Source organism: Cnephaeus nilssonii, assembly GCF_951640355.1.
Source record: "Cnephaeus nilssonii genome assembly, chromosome: 9".
NCBI classification, from domain to species: domain Eukaryota; kingdom Metazoa; phylum Chordata; class Mammalia; order Chiroptera; family Vespertilionidae; genus Cnephaeus; species Cnephaeus nilssonii.
In genome coordinates this window covers 53,674,286-53,694,780 of record NC_137080.1, presented here as the reverse complement: position 1 = coordinate 53,694,780, position 20,495 = coordinate 53,674,286, and the positions used below count along the sequence as shown (strand labels likewise).

General features: G+C 39.9%; 1 protein-coding gene across 1 annotated transcript; it reads right to left on the bottom strand.

The window, feature by feature from the left end:
• Positions 1 to 18: 18 nt before the first annotated feature.
• On the bottom strand, positions 19 to 2,641 carry GJB7 (gap junction protein beta 7; the record flags this gene model as incomplete). Its single annotated transcript, XM_079780651.1, has 1 exon — positions 19 to 2,641. One exon carries the CDS (start codon positions 2,639 to 2,641, stop codon positions 1,835 to 1,837), a length of 807 nt encoding a protein of 268 aa, XP_079636777.1. The 3' UTR covers positions 19 to 1,834.
• Between the last annotated feature and the right edge of the window lie 17,854 nt (positions 2,642 to 20,495).

Below are 20,495 nucleotides of genomic sequence, written 5' to 3'. Positions count from 1 at the left end.
TACCCAGTCTACTGCACAGTGACTTTTTGCTGAAGGATAGGAATCTGGAGCCCAACTTTCTATTCTGTACAGACAGGTGGGTTCATCTCCAATTCTATGCCATTCTGTCTATCTCTGCTCTGATCTGAGACATTACTGTCTAAAAAAAATTAAGATTAAAAACTTAACAAATTACATAATTACTTTTCTCTTAACAACATTTTCCTTTACCTTTTCAATAGGAAATTAAATCTCTATAGCTTGGGGAGGACCGTGAAGTAGATGGGAATGTTGACCTATTTGGGTAACACGCAGAACTCATTTCACTTTGCTTTCAGACAGGACATGTGTGTGCATTAAAGCAAGGAATGTACATATCCAGTCAATCTTTGCTTGAGCAGAGCTTGTCATAACTGATGTGAAGAAGCTGAGCTTCCTCAGGCTGAAAAATTACCTTGTCTGCATTCCAGACCTATGCACTAAAATCCCATTTTCTAGATTTTATGTCATGATCAGGGCTTTAAAAACCTTAAAGCTCTTTAACTACCTAGCGCTGTCAAAAAAAAAAAGTTCCTTTAATGTAAAATGGTAAAGTACATGGATGTGAGCTCATGAGTCCAGCAGTGATCATGGCAGTAAACTAAAGGAAAGGGGAAATCACAGAGTTCACCTTCCTCCCTGTTGTCACAGACACAGTCTAGGACAGATTATGACCACTGTTGGCGGCATGGTCTGCAGGCCACATAACACAAATAACCTTCATTATGCATGATTTGTAGTGAGAGACTTTATGCTAGAGGGCAGGCCATGAAAGACATGACATCGGCATTTATATGCACTGAATTCTTGTTTAAAGATTTCTGATAGAGAAAAATGATTTCTGAGCTATCTTTACCAAGCAGGGTTGCAAATCCTGTTCTAATTGTCAGAACAAGTTTATTTCACAAAATAATCGTCCTCGGTGCAGCCAAGTAAAGCTATCAATGACAGTCAAATGACACCACAAAGCCATTTTTATTCTGGAGAAATGCACATATGTTAGAATATTAAATCCAAAGAGATATCTATAATTTTTTAAAATAGGAAAGTAACAGCATAGCACACAATTTTCCATTCTAGAGGGAGGGGAGATGTACTGATAAATTGTAGGCAAGCTGTGACACATTGTGTGACACATTGTGAATTCCTGATCATAAAAGGTCCAATAATATGGAAATGTATAAGGTATTTTCAAGTTCTGTGGTTAGAGAGAAGTGTTAAATGGGCATATTCTTTTTCTGGGTCCTCCCCCACTCCCTATCAATGTGCTTTTTCTGTGGGACCTGCCGTCCATCATGACTCTAGGGTGACCCTTCCCAATGTCCAGGGACACCTAAATGCAGAGTCGTGGACTCTGTGGTCTTTTCCCCTGGCTGGGCCTTCTCGCTAAATAGGCTCCTGTGCCCCTGGTTAGCGGCCACCCCGCCCTCCCCAGCCTTTCTCTGTGAGGACTGGGCGGGGCTGCATGAGTGGAGCCGTGGCTGCTGCTTTGGAAAGCTTGCCAGTGCCTCAGCTGCACCTTGGAGGCCATCACGTTTGTCAGAAGTGTCACTTCTTATACTTTCCACTTGACAGACCTAAGCACTTAGAAGGATGCTGTTAGCTGGGTTTCTTCAGGCTAATTTGCAATGAACTATTCAAACACAATTCATGTACCCACATGAACCCTGCAGCAAAACAACGAGACCTCTGTTTGGTGTACATGATCGAGCACATATTGAAAATTTTATTAATTCCTCCCAATTACATGAAGGCTGATACTCTGTTTCCCATCCCAGCCTAGTTCTTGCTTAGGAGGGATGCAGGTTTTCTTTGTTTAACCTTCCAGTGTGTTGCAAAGAAGCTTTGTTTCACTTCCCCGGGTTGTGCTTATGGCAGAGGCTGAATGGTGATTCTGGAGTAGCGGAGGGGCCCCTAACTCATCACATTCAACATATCTAAGGTTGGGGCACTCACACACTGAGGACTTGGGTCTTTTAGAGTATTTTTGGAGACAGCACTTAAGAAGGCACTTGAGAACCAAAAAGCTCAGTTCAGTGAAATTCAACACAATACACAGGCATGAGGTAACCACCATGAAGAGGATGAAGATGGTTTTCTCGGTGGGTTTGGACATGAAGCAGTCCACGGTGTTGGGACAAGGCTTCAGATCACACTTCATAAGGTAAGGAACACTAAAGCCATCATACAGCTTGTAAAATAAAACCAAGAAGCCAATTTCAAAACCAATTTTAACAATGAGACTGATAAGGTAAGTGTACCACAGGCCCCCATCCATCGTACCTAGGCTAACATACAGTTTCTTTCTGTGCCTTTTCTCTCTACCCTCACGATAGGCTACATGTAGAACCACCAGAAGTGAAGGCGTGGAGACCATGATCAGTTGTAAGGCCCAAAGTCTGACCTGGGAGATGGGGAAGAAGGAGTCAAAACACACGTTTTCACAACCAGGCTGTCTAATGTTGCACTCAAACTCTTTCTGCTCATCTTTCCACACATGCTCTGCTGCCACCATGTAGACCAGCAAACGGAAGACGAACACAACCGTCAGCCAAATCTTCCCAATCCCAGTTGAGTATTTATTTACTCCACTTAGGAGGTCTCTGAGGAATATCCAACTCATGGCGTAGGCTCAAAAGAAGACAAGATTCTGCAAAAGAAAACAATTCCATCATGATTCATTTATTTTTATTCTACTGATCATTTATCTCTACTGTCTTAACTTGATTACGGGACTGTGGGAAGTAAACTCAAATTTCTGCATGATTACAACTCGGATGCTGGCTCCCTAAGAATCCCTGAGGATATGCTCTCTTTGATACAAGGAGATGACATACCTGGCCCACATTGGTAACTGATCCCATGCCCAGTTTAACTGGGAATTTGGTTGGTCATCCCACACATAATACCCCGCTTTCAAACAACTCCTTTTAGTTGATTGCTTCTCTCTAAGAATGGGTTCTGTGGCTGATCTGGAAAGAATTGGATGTACATCTCTAGGTTACCTTGGTACTCTCCAGCTTCTTGAAGTTGTAGTCTCTACTCACTTTCCCTAATTTGTCAAAGTACTTCCCCAACCTTAAAGGATATTCCCTGCCCCTACTTCCCCTCATGTAGTGAATCATATACTACGAACAGAGCTTGCCTAGTGAAAAGTGGGGTTCTACAATATCAACTTTCTCTGACCCATGCTTCCTCATCCCTCCAGACCTACTTACATCCATGCCCAACTGACCCTCTTTACCGAGTTTGGAGGGAGAGCTCAGTCTCCTCTTGCCTCAAAATGGTCATTCCAGTTCTTCATCCCATCGATCTGTCCATTTTCCCTGCCCTTTGATTTCCTTAACTGGTTGACTATCATTACCAACAACCACGCACCCAAGTCAGGAATCTCATAATCATTCTAGACTCCTCTCATGGCCCTTTTGTAATTGCTCACCAAGTTCTTCTGATTCCTCCTAATTATTTCTCAAATTTATCTCCAAGTCACTGCTGAAATCTTTCTGATCTGTACAGCCCTCCCAGTGTCGTCATCTGTCTCTTCCCTTATCCTCCTAGTACATACTCGATGCTGCTTAATTCTCTTGTGCTTCTCTCCATCTCTTTTGCTTTTATTCCCTATAAAAAACCTTCTTTTTCATTTCAGTTACATCAACTTTCTGTCACTCTCTGCTTCCGTCTTGTTCATAATTGAACTTCGTGGGCTGGGCCCTGGTTTGTGTTTGTTGGGCCCATCGTATGCTCAGCGCTGTCTGTCCGGTGCTTTTGGGTTGGTCTCTCCCAACCACTCTAGGAAGTGGGGTTTGTTTGTTTGCGTTTGTTTGTTTATGGTGATGGTGGTTTTGGTTGTTAATATTTTTCAGATGAGAAAGCAGACTCTGAAAAATACCGCTCTCCCAAGGCCACGAAATAAGGTGCAGAGCAGGGTTCAAATCCAATCTCCATTACTTTACTTTTATTTTCAGTTAAAGGTGCAAGAAATTTATTAGGTAAAAATGCCTGTGAAAGAGAACAGGGAGGAAGCTGGGAAAGGCTTGGAAAACCATCAGACCGTAATGCAAGTCTGACCCCAGGAAAGGAAGAAATGAAGGTTGGGTAGAAGGGACAGGCTGCAATGCAATCTTTTTTCTTTTTTTTTTTTTGAAATTATTTTTCAACCACAGTCCACCTTCATCATTATTCCACGTTGGTTTCAGGTGTACAGCACAGTGGCCAGACAATCACATACCTGACAAAGCAATTTTCATTATTTTAAAGCAGGGTTTCTCAACAGTGGCACCCTTGACATTTTGGACTGGAAAATTCTTTCTAGCAGCTGTCCTGTGCATGGTGGAGTGTTGAGCAGCACTCCTGGCCTCTGCCACCTCCTGTCCCCACTTGTGACAACCAAAAATGTCTCCAGACATTTCCAAATGTACCCCGGAGAAATAGGGCAAAATCTCTGCAGTTGAAAACTGCTGTTCTTATCTTCCTACCATAACCAGACGATGTGGGTTAGAGCTCCTGGTCTGCCACTAACACACTCTGTTCTGTCTCAGGTGAAAATCTTGCCATTTCAGGTCCTGTTTCCTGTTACAGAAATAATTACATCTTTCTTCCTAGACGCGGCCAAAGGAGCACCATGGACATGGTGCTGTGAAGGGAACCAGGGGGTTAAGAAATGTGGGGTATTGTTATAACAGCGCACCTGTCGGAGCACATCACATTATCTCGTACTGAGGGAACAAGGTGTAGCAGCCCACACACGCCAGCCCCAAGGAGATGTATCAAGGTTAAGAGCTGTTTTCAGAGAAAACAAAGGTACATGTACACAATGCTCTATTCAGGAGGGAATAAATACTCCAATGTCCTTGGTTTCAGAATACAAACAAAATTGTATTAAATAAAAAGGATTCTCAAATCCACCTGAAAGGTTAATGTCTCCGTGAATTATTAAAACAAAGCTTCAAAGGTTCTAAAGGAATAAAAAGGTATTATGTTTCCTCATGACGTGTCATTGGGCATTTGTCCATATTACTCAAGTGGATATTTATGTAATGTTCCAAAACATTTGAAAGTACTCTGGTGGGCATGTTAGAAAAGGGAGGAAGGTAAGAGTGGATACAGACTATTCTGCTAAAGAAAAAAAAAAGGTATTTGAACAGAATCCAAAGATTGATGTTGTCAAATATGTCAGGATTATGAGTTTCATTAGACTGATAAATGTCCAACCTATTTTGAAATTCTCTGCTGAAGAGGCAATTGCTTTTCTCAGGAGGGAGGGGGTATTCTAATGTTCACTTTTAACAGCTTGTTTAGCATAAGTGAAATAAGCCTGGGCACAGGGTTGGACTCCTTGGGTTCAAGTCCACGTTCAACTGTGATAATAGTACCTACCTCATGGGACTCAAAACAGTGTCTGACACATTGTGGGTGCTCAGTAAGCAATATTTGCTTTTTTTCATTAAAACCTTTCTTGATATCAAAGTAAAGTCTTTTCAATTGCAAGTTAAATTTGTTTTTTTCCTCTAGCTCTGTTCATGTGAAGGTGAAAAATAGGAATCTCCATTTAATAGCCTGTTAAGCATTTGAAAGCAGTAAGTGAAGCATTAGCTCAAATATTTTTGTATTTTAATGCAGATTGTCTCCTTATTTTAATAAAGATCTTTAGTTTATTTCTTTTATTAAATCACCAAGGATTGCTCTCAAATTTTAAAAGTTTCCACTTACCAGTTCTAATGAAGCAATTCTATGATTTTCTCCTCTTAAGAAGTAGCAGTTTACTGCATAGGAATTCAATCTGGAAAATTCAGTTAATCAAATACTTTCAGAAAATAGATATTCAATTCTTGATATCAGGAATAATTTTGAAAAGTTGCAAAATTCCCCCAAACATTTTATGTAAATTAAAAGTAGGGGTGAGAAGCTGGTGCTGGGACAACCAGATTTTCACATGCAAAAAAATCAAGTTGAATTCCTACCTCACCATTTAAAAAAATTTTTTTAACTCAAAATGGATCAGTAACCTAAATATAAGAGCTAAAACCATAAAAGTTTTCAAAGAACACATAGTGGTAAATATTTATGATCTTGGATTGGTAATGGATTCTTAGATATGACACCAAAAGTATGAGCAACAACAACAAAAAATAGATACATTGGACTTCATAAAAAACTTTGTTCTGCCCTGGCAAATGTGTCTCAGTGGTCAGAGCATTGGCCTGCACACAGAAGGGTCCTGGGTTCAACTGGGTTGCAGGTTTGATTCCCAGCCCTAGTCAGGGCGTGTTCGGGAGGCAACCAGTCGATGTGTCTCTCTCACATCAATGCTTACCCCACCACCACCCTCACTCCCTCCCTCCTTTCCACTGTCTCTGAAAAACAATTGGAAAAAACAACAATATCCTCAGGTGAGGATTAATAACAACAATAAAACTTCTGTTCATCAAAGAACATTATCAGGAAAGTAAAAAACAGCAACCTACAAAATGATGAAAAAAATTTAAGTCATATATCTGATAAGGGCTTAATATTCAGAATATATTTAAAAATTCCTAAAACTCAACAACAAAAAGACAACTCAATTAAAAAATGGGCAAAACTTGAATAAACATTTCTCCAAAGAAAATATGCAAATGGCCAATCCACCCAGGAAAAGATCTCAACATCATTAGTCACTAGGGAAATGAAATCAAAACTGCAATGAGATACCACTTCACACTTACTAGGATGGGTATAATCTTTAAAAGGTAAACTAACAAGTGTTGGCAAGGATGGTGGAGAAATTGGAATCCTATACAAAACTGGTGGAAATGTAAAATGGTGCTGCCACTGTGAAAAACAGTTTGGCAGTTCCTCAAAAAGCTAAATATAGAATTAAATTACCTTATGACCCAGCAATTTCACTTCTAGATAAATACCAAAAAATGTTTTTTGAAAACAGGCACTCAAAGAGATGTTTGTATGCCAAGATTCATTAGAGCATTATTTTCAATAGCCAACAGGTAAAAACGACTTGTTACATCAACAGATGAATGGATAAACAAAATTATTCAGTCAGAAAAAGGAAGTTCTGCTACATGTTACAGCAAGTATGAATCTTGAAGAAGACATTATGGTAAGTGAAATAAGACACAAAAGGATAAATATTGTGTGATTCCACTTATATGAAGTATCTAGCAAACTCATAGAGATAGAAACTAGATTAGACATTACCAGGTACCAGAAGGAAGAAAAAAATGGGTAGTTATTTATTGCTTAATGATTATGGAGTTTCAGTTTGGGGTTGAAAATTTTTTGGAAATAGATAGTAGTGATGGTTGCACAATACTGTAATTAATGTTACTGAATTGTACACTTAAAATGATCAAAATCAATTTTGTTACGTATATATTTTTACCAATATATATAATTTTTACCAACAAAGTTCCCCAAAAATGTGGGTGGAAAGATGCCTATTCGGAATATAAGGGAACAATAGTGGTTTAAATAATCTGAACATTTATGGAAAACTGTTTCTATAGGGAATGAAAATAGGGACAAAAGGTAGAATAACAAAAATAGTAATAATCCTTATCAATGAAAAAAAGTTCTTTAAAAAATCCTCTTTTTCACGATTTTTTTTTGTGGTGCCAATAATGTTTTTTACAAAAAGAACATACACTTGAAGAAAATAAACTTAGTAAAAACAAAACCCTACGATATCAGAGCTATTACTATTCTAAGTGTGTATGTGTTTGTGACGGTTGAACAAGGCTGTTTATAGAATAAACGTTTACAAAGCAAGTTTATTAATATATATCAGGAAAGTTACCAGGTAGGAAAATTATGTGCTGAATCATTTTCAATCTTTCTTGCCTATGCATGTATGTCAGTGACTCCCCAAATGTCCAGTCCAGACCTCTCACCTCTGAGCTACAGCTGTCTCCTTGTCATCTCATAAATGTAAAATGTCCCAAAGTGAACTCTACTTTCGATCTCCCCCAGAACTCTCTACCTCAGTAAATCACACCATTACCCACCCAAGTGTTGAAACCAGAAACGTGGAATTTGTTCTTCACCTTCTCTCTGCTCCAAACCCCACATCCAATCTCTATTCAAGTCCAAAGTTTCTACCTTTGAAATGTATCCCAAAACTTCTTCTCACTCTTTTTGTCTGCACTACCACCACCCTAATCCAAGCCACCCTCAGCTCCTGCCTGGTACACCATAATAGCTTCTTATCTGTCTCCCCTTTTCTCATTCTTGACCTCTTCCAACTCCTTCTTCACTTCATAACCAGATTAACATTTTAAATGGAGGTTATATGGTCTCATTTCTCTGCTTAAAACTGTAACATGGTTTCCCATTGCACTTAAGGTAGGGAAAAAGGCCAAATACTTCACTGGAAGGCAAAGCCCTGCATAGTGGTGCCCTTGCCTGTCTGTCCAACCTCATCTTGCACATCTCCAAGGTACACTGAATGCCACGCATGCTCCTCTTCCTTCACTTCCTCCTTTGGACCCTACATCCACTTTGTTCCTCTTGCCTGCGGTGCTCTTGTTCCTTCACCTGAATCAGAGAGGCCTTCCCTGACCCCACCAATCTAACTTGGTCTTCCTTGGTATTCTTGTTTACAATATTGGCCTTCTTTCCTTCATTCCACTTAAACTTATTTATGTGAGCAATATCTGTATAGACTGTGTGTTCTCTGAGAGGAGGGACCAGGGTTGTCAAATTGGTGAATAAAGATGTAGGATATCCAGTCAAATTTGAGTTTTAGATAAACAATGAACAATTTTCTAGTATAAGTATGCCTGCTCTCCAATATTGGGGGTTACTTACACTTAATAAGTGTTCATTGGAAATTAAAATTTAACTGGGCCATCTACATCTATTTCATCTGGCAACATAAGCAAGTACCTTCATTGTCCACTATGGCACACCCCGTGCCTAAATAATGAATGGGAACACAGCCTCTCTAGATCTTAGAAACTTCTCCAGGAACACTTGGGGACCTCAACCATTCTTCTCCTTGTACCCAGCCTCTCTACCTCTACCTGAATTAAGTGTCACTCCATTTTCCATTAAACTCAGCATTCCTGTTCCGAGGTCCCCATTTCCTCTAACTCCTAGTTGGACTTGAGATCCAGACCATCCTGCTTCATCTCTATAAGAAAAGCAAGTGGGAGATGTCCCCAACATCTTGTCTACCAACACTGACCAACACCCACTTTGGTCAGATAGTTCTCCCTCCCCACTCTGCCTACCCAAGTCTCCCATCTCAAGCCCACAGGTCATTTTCATCTTCATGCACTTGCTCCAGCTGCTCCTTCCTCCTCTGTGCCCTTCCTCCTCCTCATAGCCTTCCAAGTTGTGACTTATCTCCCTTCACATTTTGTAGCTTCTATTAAACCTCAGAACATATTTTAGCATTTGATGATATAACATCTTAACTAGTCTTATATAGATTGTTTCTCCCCAAAGAACCTTATATGTTGTTTGGAGCTGAAGACCATATTTTCTACTTGTTTTGTATCCTCCAAAATGCATAGCATAAAGTAGCTGTTTAATAAATATTTATTAGCTACATTTAACTAAAAAAAAAAGCAAATTTGAATCTCAGGTGAAGTATTCAGTCTCAAACGTCTTCCCTCTTTCCTATAAAATAACTACTCATCTAGTCTTCAAGAGCCTTAACTCTTCCCACTGACCACACTAAGAGATTCAGCTTTAAAAAAATGAGAAATTAAAGTAATTTTCATATCACTTGGTTGTCATGTCTAATATTAATATTGATGGTTAGGAAATATCCATTCCTATTTACTCAAATAATTCAAGTGTTAAACTGATAGCAACAGTAGTCTTCATGATTAGCACCAATGTTGATTCAACTGTTTAATAATTTTATTAACAATCCCAAATGAATTTGGCAAACTCCACAGCCTTCAGGCCAAATTAAGTTTACCACCTGTTTTATAAATACAGGGTTATAATTTGGGAAACATCCATGCCCATTCACTTCTTACTGTCTATATTTGCTTTCATGTTAAAATAGCAGAGTCGAGTAGTTGCAATGGAGATAATATGTATGGCCCTCAAAGCAAAAAATATTTACTATCTCACCGTTTGCTGACAACGTTGGCTGACATCTGATATTTACATCATATTTAAATTTATGTTGGAACCACGTTACAGAACTTTTTAATTATCTGGGCTAAACAACACACGATGGGATGTGCTCAAGAGGAAGCTAAAGGAAGCCGTGCTGAGATTGCAGCGTGAGTGAAGGGGGTAGTTTGAGTGGAGACAAGTGGTGGAAGAACAAGCCGTTACCAAACCACGGTGGGCCAGGCAGGACCCACTCAAAGAACCTGGGCTTCTGCGCTCAGGGTCCTATTCTCTTAATGCGCAGTGATTTAATTTCAGCAAAACATCATCGTTTGTCCACTACATTTTAATTACTTCTAATTGTATTGGTTTTGTGATGTTTGCTTTTTCTTTTGTAAATATAATTGCAGAAGAACCATAAGTCTAAGGGTTAGCCTGTTGGCCTAAAATTATTTTACACCTCATTTTCGGTTTTATGCATATAAAAACAGTATGCTAAAAAAATAAATTGTCAACGCTGAGGTTTCCATGAACAATGCTGAGTAGAATGCACCTACATAGCCAACACATGCATACATATACCACTTGCCTGGTGTTTTAATTTCCTGTGCAAATAAAGGCATTGTCGTTTTTAGAGGCTCCCCTCTTAGGAATCGAGCAAAGTTCCCCTCAAATCACACAGAAAGGCCACTGAAAGGGCCTGTGCTGTTCTTTGCCCCGTGGCCCCGCACATTCACACCAGCTCACCCTGTGCTCAGGCCGGCCCTTCTGACTTGGCCACAGCCTCCCAAAGCACTCAGGCCAACAACACCTCCCAAATGGGCAGCGTTCCTTGGAGGCAGCTTATGCAGAAAGGGCATCTGTGATGCAGCAACAGACTGCACAGCAACATGTCTAGGTTTGTAATGATTAGGATTACTTCTCCCCCCGAAACATTTTGGAAAGAGGTAATGACTACCCAATTACAAGAAATGCCATTTTCCTATTAAATAAACCCTGTCACAAGAGAAATAAGCTTACCTCCTGACACAGGTGTGGAGATTAAGAAGAGATCCAGTTGGTTGTTCATTCAATTTAAAAAATCATGAGCTGATTATATTATTTCCCTGAGAGGGAACTAGTGCTCTACACTCAGAAAAATGGAGCCCAGTGGTTTCCAAGGTAGTGTAAGCCAAACAGGGTAACCTGATCATTTGTTTTGGCTCATAACCTAGATGAGAACTCTTGTGTCTCTGCTGTTTACAATATACGTTAAAAGAGAACTGAACGGGGGAAATGAATTCAAAGCCACTCGTGTACACAGTTCATTGAACATTTTTTTTTTATAAAACCTTGTCATCATCTACACAAAGAAGCTAGAACAATGAGAGTGTTTCATCTCTTTAAATGATTTTCCAAGGTTATTTATTAAAGCCTAGCTTCAAAAAAAAAAAACAATAGGCAAAAGACCAATTTAATTCAGTCTACCTTTGGTGAGTTTATTTTAACTTTGCTTCATATGCCCTCTTCTTAGAAATCCAGGAGGCAAAAAGGCATTGTAAAAATCATTTTCCCAACCCCAGGAAATATTGATAACAGACATCTCCTATGCATATAATAGTGATAGAGGAGAGAGAGAGAGAGAGAGAGAGAGAGAGAGAGAGAGAGATTGAGAGAATAGTTACTTTCTTTTTATGGACCCATTTCTAGGTGTGATTTTTGGCTAAAATTAAAGATATGTAAAAATTAAAATGAAATCATGTATCTCTTAGAATAAGAATAGTTTATCATGTTTCTCTTAGACTAAGAATAGCTTAGAAACAGAATCTTACCATTGGAAATGAGACCAGAGCTCATAAAATTTAATGCCTTTATTTTAAAGATGAGAAAACAGAACTACAGAGAGCAGCCTGCCTCAGGTCCTGGAGTCCGAACAGAAAGTGGGAAAGGACGGGATGAGACCCAAGTCCCAGAGCTCCGTCCTCCCACGGCCATAGCCAGCTCCACAGGCCTGTGAACTTCAGGTTCCACACTTCTCTTAGCATTCAGGACCTTTAACATCATTCCTGTATTCATATTTCCAATCCAAAATTCAAAGAAGAATGCAGTTTATTTAGAGAAATCATCAATTTTCATTAAGTTTATTACTGGATGAAACTTCTCCACACCCAGTAAAGCAAACCTTGTTTGGTTTGGGTTTTGCAGAGATTCCAGGGTCCCAGAATGGTGACCCAGTTTCCAAAGGGCTATTACCATGATAAGATCCCGAGGCCTTGTCTCTGAACTGATCATCTCTTTCAGTTTCCACTCCATTGTTTTTAATGAGCACTTCACAGGTTTTAGCCATGGTCTTAAAGCATTACCTGTTTGCACGGAGACACCTTCCGCCAGGAGCGGTTGAACTGAGGTAGTTTGTTGTTTAGGGCAACCTTCAGGGCGGCCTTACTGAATCCCCCAGTGCTGAGATTGAGACGACCCAGGCTTCCCGATAATGTTAGCAATAACCCAAACAAAGGTAGCATTCCAAAGAGGCAGAGGCATCATTTTCTAGACAAAGCTCCCTGTTCTCAAGGATCTTGCAGCACTTTGCATAGAAGCTAGGGGGGGAGCGAAATTGCCACGGGCTGGGGCAACCGGGAAAGGCTGTATAGAGGAAATAGGATATGGGTTGGATCTTTGAGTTTACCGACAGGCAGAATCATGGGTGTGTTCAGGACAAAGTCCCTCTGCTGAACCCTACATCCTCTCAGTTATACTCACAATTCCTTCTATGCTTTTGACAACAAGATTTAATTCTTCTACCTCTATTTTTTTGTTTGGAGAAACAAACATAATAAAGCCTGCAAAATGTGGAATATGGTAGTAAAACTATCAGAATGAAGTCAGAAAGCTAGGGATAGGGAGAAATAAGAGAAGACAGAACTGGACAAAGAATGGAATGAATACTGGAAACCCTGTTCTCCTCTGCTCCTTTAAGATTTGGATTCGGATAGCTTTCTTTTCAGAGTGAAAATGTGACCCTGGAGAGTGTCAGCAAGAGGCAGAGCCCAGAGCAGACAGGCAGTGTACACCGGAGCCTTCGAATGTCCAAGATGTCCCCCTGGATAAACTGCAGGGGGGGGGGGGGGTGCTGCAGGAAGGCCTGTCTTGGTGGTCACTCTGGTAAGAAAGACTACAGAGTTGAGTTGAATGCAGATGCTGTTACAGAAGACAGGAGAAAAACCAAGCAATGCTTAGAGAAATGGAGTTACACTTTAGTAGTAGTAGTAGTAGTAGTAGTAGTAGTAGTAGTAGTATTACACGCGGGCCCAGAGAAAAATATCTTTCAAATTCTGGGCAGCAACATGGAGGAAGTTGTCCCTTTTTATATCTTCTCCAGTCCTTTGTCTCCCAAATATGGGGTTTCCCAGTCCCCTTTGTAAGTTCTTGAAGAGCCCTATGTGCTGGGGCTTTGAGACCTCAACCAAAGGCCTGGCCTGGCACCAGCACTGATAACTTCATCTGGGAAGGTTTATGGCCCCTCTGGAATGGGAGTAAACAGGTCTTGCAGGACCAGACAATTAAAGGGGCAGTGACTAGATTCAGATTGCTAGCCCCCCTCAAAATGTCTCTTTTTCCCCCATCAATGCCATATGAGAAGAACTTGACTAAGATTCTACACGTTAACATCACAGCTGGCTGCAGTGAGGTATTAGCGCTGTGCACTGGGAACCATCATGCACGAAGCATGTGCTCTGAAGCTAGTCCGTATTGTTTTTCAGCTTAATGTCTCTTCCAGGAGAGGTCAGGGGGCTTTTCTACTCAGCTCAGTCACAGTTGGGGCACTGTATTTTGTTCTGGCCTCAGTGGGACCTTTGACAAACTCAAGTAGGACTAGAAGACAGTGACCAGGGTAGAGAGGGTGTCTTTAACATCATAAAAAATAAAAAAATAAAAAGGATCAGAGCAACTGGAGATGTGTAGCCTGAAGAGGCAAGGTCCAAGGAAGTTACTTATCAGAATTTGGTGTCAATTATATTTCAAGATTTTTTTTTCATTAGTAGAGATCCCACTGACTCTGAGTTCAGACCAACCAGGGTTGGAATCCTGTACCTGCTTCTCACTTTACTTTGTGTCTTTGCTCAAGATTCTGGAGTCTTCTTAGCCTCCATTTCCTTGTCTGCAAAATGGGAGAGGCAGTCCCTACTTCAGTACAAGTGCTCAATAGGTGGTAGCTGTCATTAACTTTGCCTATTGAAAGCAACACTGACCTTGGGTTGTGAGATTTCTGTCATAACAAATGGCACCAGAGATGAGAGAAGTAGGCATAGATGTCAAAAACAAACAAAAAAATTTACCTTTTGTGCTGGGCAAAGCACATACGTGAGGAACTTGCCCCAGCATCTCAGAACAACTGCTTTTCAGTACAATCTGTGAACACGAGATATCTACATGAAGAAGGAAGAACCCATCTCCTTATAACAGCAATTCTCAGCGACACTAGGGGCTTGTAGGAGATCTGTAGCATCTAGGACAACTCCAGGAACACAGTAAATAACCCTTAATAATACTGATATTTGTAACATCAAATGCTTCTTAGGTTTCACGTCTGGTAAGAATGGGTTGAAACTCTGTGCCTTGAGCCACTGCCTCTTACTCTGCTGCCACAGGTGATCAGTCCCTCTTCTGGCTGATGCAGGAAAGGATGGAGCATAAATGCTCCCTGGGTGCAGAATATCTGAGGGGTGTAGGAGAGGCCACATTTTAGCACAATTTCTATATCTACAATGAGTTTCCAACATTTTTATATGAAAAGGGAAGCACTGTCTCTTTGTTTTTAAGCACTCTTTTTATTCATTTTTATTTCTTAAATATATTTTTATTTTATTTTATTTTATTTATTGATTTCAGAGAGGAAAGGAGAGGGAGAGAGATAGAAACATCAACGATGAGAGAGAATCGTTGATTGGCTGCCTCCTGCACGCCCACTAGGGATCGAGCTTGCAACCCAGGCATGTGCCCTGACCAGGAATTGAACTGTGACCTCCTGATTCCTGGGTTGATACTCAACTGCTGAGCCATACGGGCTGGGCAGGTCTCGCGTTTTCAATATTTGTGACCAACGCATCAACTTATCTGAGCATTTTCCACATCCAAGAAATGTTTGAAATCTTGTTTTCCTAAGAACAAGGAACTCACATATTACCTAGCAGCTGCTTAGCTTCCACTTTCTCAAACTGTTCAGGGTTTGACAGGGTTCAGTGTTGACAGATGCATGTGCCTCTGGCTCCAGTTAATTTTTGTTGTTGAGTCAACAAACAAAAGGTCATGTTTTCCTCATGAACATTCTGTGCACCTTTACTCAGGAAACCAGTGTACAGTATCAGAAAGCATTTAGATACAACTTATGGTCACAGTATGTACAGTTTCACTTGTGCGACAGATAAGCCTAGGTTTTTATCTCTCTCCCTGTATTATTTGAATTTGCTTAAAGAAATAATAATATGAATGGCTTTGTGTGCATATAGATGTTAACGCAGATATTGGAGAAAAAAACAACACATTTACTTCTCCTCCATCAACTTTTCCCAGATAATCGGTTCTTAATTTAGTCACTTGCATGCTCTCCCTGCAAAAGAATAGTTACATTTTAGATGGAGACATAAGTATAGGCAACAAAATCCCATTTCATATAGAAAATCTATAAGTCTGTGAAGGTCACCTGGAGATTAATCATATAAAATATAAATAAATACATACATGAGTAAGGATCTTCCACTCCAGGATGGTTGGTATAAACTCATTGCAACTTTAACTTCATTATGTGCTTGGGAACTGTTAGCTCTGATTCCCTGGCAGTAATGTGAAAGTACTGGGTAACAGTTTCTGCTGTCTTATTATAGGCATTTGATAAAAGGTAGTTCAATTTAAGGTTGAAAAGGTAAAGTAATGAATAACATTTGATGAAGCAATCTGAGATTCCCGTATGTAAAGGAATTTCAATCTGTTAAAAGTAGAAGCATCACTTCTTCAGGTGACTGCTTATTCCAACGGAATAGACAGGCAAACATGGTAATACATACATACGTAGATAATTACAGAAGATGACATAATTAGGTAAAATGCTTCCTCCAGTGCTTGACTGAACGAAAAACAACAAATACACAAAAACATTTAAGAAGTACCTTAGCGCCTTCTTTTGTGTTTCAGAGAAGCACACATTTCAAACCCCTTCCAGGTCTGTGGCTGGCGCCGCTCTGCATGTTGCCATAACAGCCGAGCAGATGGTGTTCTGCAAAGTAAACACGGACATAGAACAGCCGCCCGTTCTTCGAAGTTTTAACGGCCAAAGTATGTTTACATTCTGCTTCCTGTGGTATAATAAACACAGTTAAGTGCACACAGCTTGCATAGGGCTGTACATACTAGTAGATTTAAGATTATGGCACCCAAAGCTGGCACTCCGCGGCCACACCCTGAATCCCCAAGTCTGTTTGTTCAGCATCTTCAGCCTACTGCAAAAGCCGAGAAGTAAACCCAGCCTGCGTAATGGCCTTTCTTTTTAAAGGCTATTGCAGTGGGTTTGGGGGAATGGAGAGTGGAGGTAGGAAAGGCTTTATTCATTCCGGTCTTCTGTAAGGGTAATGTATTTCAGAACACTCTAACCACTTCTGTCCTCTGAAGACGTGGAGAGTGACAACAGGAGAGCTGGGAGCAGTCTATTTGACTGGAGAGATACAGTATATTTGACAGCACATGAGACTTGGAGAGAGAGAAGGAATGTGGGTAATAACTATTGCTCTCACCCCTAACCCCAGGAAGTCCTACTGAAACGAGACTGTTAGGGGATAGGGTTTGATGTGGTAACTGAATCTCTCCAAGACCATGTACGTGAATTTATATAAAGGGCAGGACTGAGCTTTCCTTTCTTGGTCTATCACGATCCCAGGTGAGCCAACTCTTTGGAGGGTCTTTAATATTTTAATACAAAACACATTTACTGAAGATTAAGCTTCAAGGGCCCTCACCTGCACAGACCCCTCCAAGGTGTGGAAGGGGCCCTCGCGGTGTGTTCTCATAGTTTTATGTTTCTATAAAATTTGAAAATATAAGGTATTTTCACTGACAAGATAATCCATTGAGACTGCTATCTCTACTCCAGTTTCTCCTTCCTTGCATTTCCCCTCCTGTCAGATGGAGTTGGAATGGCCATGGGCACCTTGAGGATCCAGCTAAGGGAAAGTTGTTCCAGGTTTAGTTTTGGGTTTAGTGAAAGATATTTGTGTAGTGCACCTTCACCTTTGTTTAGAGTTAAGTTATTGCAAGGTGTTCTGATTCTAAGAATCATCCTATTGCCCACTGTGCCCACTCACTCATTGCCTTAACCAAAGGTGCAGAGATTGAGGTCTCATTGCAACTTGTATGTGTCCACAGAAACGCAACATCAGAAGGATGTGTGTGGTAGAGGAGAACTGAGGTTTGAAATATATCAAGGAGATTTTAGTCTGGAAAATTCTTCCAAATATGAAGAAACTTAATGGAGACTTTCCCCAAATTGATAGTAGTTTCCAATGTATATGCTATTACCAGAAAGTAATCAGAAAAATATTATTATAAATTATTAGTAACAGGGAAAATTTTGAACACATGCTAGAGAAATGACTGGATTGGTTTTGTTTATTCTCTAGAGAAAATTCAGCAAAGTTATTGCCATATAAAGAGACAACAGAAGAATATTCAGACAATAAAGGTTTCTGCCTTTTTTATTATCTCACCTTAGCTGAAGAGAGATTTAGCAATCTGGAAAACAGAAAATATCCAGATTAAAGTGCAGAGAGAAAACAGGATGAAAAATACAAAAAGAAAAAAAAAGACATTTGGGAACACAGAGAAAAGTTTTAATATATGAATAATTAGAGTCCTGAAAAAAGAGGTGAGAGAAAATAGGAAGAAATAATATTTAATTATTGGCTAAGAATCTCCTAAATCATATGAGAGTCATCAAGACAAATTCAAGAAGCTTTATGAATCCCAAGCAGGATTAAATACAAAGGAAAACATGGTTAGGTGGATCATAATAAGACTACTGAAATCCAAAGACAACGACCAGGTAAAAAGATGCATTACTTTCAAAGAACAAAATAAGACTGCTGATTAATTAACATTAACAATAGACTCCAGAAAACAATACAATGACTTATGGAAGTGCTGAAAGAAGTGAAACATAAAATTCTATGTTTCACTGGGTAGTGAAAATAATCTTATAAGAAACACATCTCCACCTCCTTTTCCTCAAAGAAAAGACAGCGACATAATAAATAACTTCATGATGGCTTTGTGAGTGTCCACTTGTCTAGGCTGAACTACATTTCCTAGAATTCCCTTTCTTGTATGTTCCTGATAAGGGGGGACAACAAGGGAGGAACTTGGGAGACTTGGAAGGTAAAGGGGAAGCAGCAGCTACTGTAGGCGATGCATGTTGTTGCTGATTTGCTGATGCACTGAGCTGTTGGGAAGCGGCAGCTGGACCTTCACTCACTCTACCTTCTCCAGGATCCTCTTCCTCTCCCCTGACTCCTGGGCCAGGTGTGTGCTTAGCTCTACAACTGGGGGCTTCTGCAGGGCGCCCCTGTCACCAAGGTCAGAGGCAACAAGAACAAAGGTTTCAGTCCCTCCTTGTGGGTTTCCAACTCAGGATCTTCCCTTCCTGACTGCCAACTCTGGACTTCAAGCTCCAGCATCAGACCAGGAGATGACAGCCTTGCAGGACCTACTTAACCAGCTGCCACAATTACATAAACCAATCCCTCGGAAGTCCACAGACAAACCCACACCTATACAGTCCTTAATTTTTTCACCACGGTGGTACTGCAGTGCAATGGGGAAAGGACGGTCTTTACCATAGACAGTGCTGGTCAATTGGAAATACGTATGGAAAATAATGAATGTTAATTCCTACCTCACACATTACACAAACATAACTCTAGAAGGATTGTAGATGTGAACAAGAAAGAGAAAACAATAAAGAGTCTCAGATTCTAGAAGATAACAAAGGAGAATATTTTCATGACTTTGATGTAGAAAATGATTTCGTAAACATGATACTAACAGTAATCATAAGGGTTAGTAAAGTGAATTTCAATTTTTCAAGGACTTGATCATTGAATTTCATTAAAATTAAGAACTGTTCATCAGAAGATACCATTAAGGGAGTGAAAAGGCAACCACAATTGGGAGAAGATATTTGCAATACATCTGAAAAGTGACTCATATCCAATTTTTTTTAGCACTTACGCAAATCAATAAGAACAACGTAGAAAATCCAATAGAAAAGCAAGCAAAAGAATAGATATTTTTGGAAAAGAGGGTGCCCAAATGAAAAACAAGCATATGAATGGGCAGCAATTGGCCCTCTCAAAATTAAATCTCAACTTAAATCTTGCACTTTATAAAAAATTAACTCAAAATGTATTATAAAGCTAAATGTAAAACATTGCTATAAAAATTTTAGAAAAGAACATAGGAAAAACTCTTTGAAAACTAGGGATAGGCAAAGAGTTCTTAGAAATGATACCAAAAGCACAAGCCAAAAATAAAGAAAAGTGGATAATTTGTATTTCATCAAAATTCAAAATGTTTGCTTTGCAAAAGACCCTGTCTTTTTTATAACAACCATTGTACCAGGTGCGAAGTGGTGATATCTCATTGTGGTTTTGATATGCATTTCCCTGATGATTAGTAATGTTTAGCACCTTTTCATGTCGCAAACGTTTTTAATTCAAGTTTAACTTATTTTGTCAGAAGTTTGCCTAGTAATACCAGATATCAATGAACTTTAAAAAATGAAACCTCTAATCAAATATAAAGATAATTTGGCTTGAGAGAATAACTTTTAAATTCAAAATCCACTTACCAAAGCTTTACATAAATCCATGTCAAGATCTGGACACCTGATATTCTATTGTTGTTTTTTTTTACTATAACTTGTATCCCCACAAATTTAAATCAGGAAAGTATTTGCAAACAGGGATCCATAGCTATTCTTATGATGATAACCATAGCTACACACAGAGCTTGCATCTTGGCATCTCAGGGCACTAATAGAATGGCAGAGTATTAACTGTACATGTGAATAATGCGGGTAGGAAGAGACCATATCTAAGCCTCCTTTCCCAAATCATAATGCTTTCTCTTTCCATTATATAAATTTATACAATTCTAGACGGTGTCTTCTTTTATTTATACAAAACACACACACAGTTGGAAGGTTATTTGAACCTGGGAGGCTGAAAATGAGCGGTAAAAATGTAAGAAATCAAAACACACCCCTTGCAAACTCCGGGAGTCACTGGAGCCTCGTGCCTGCAGCGCCCGCGCCGCAGCCTCCGAACTGTAGGGGTCGCTGTGGGGCAGAGCCGGCGGGCGCGTCAGGACGCTCTTTCCCGCGGGCG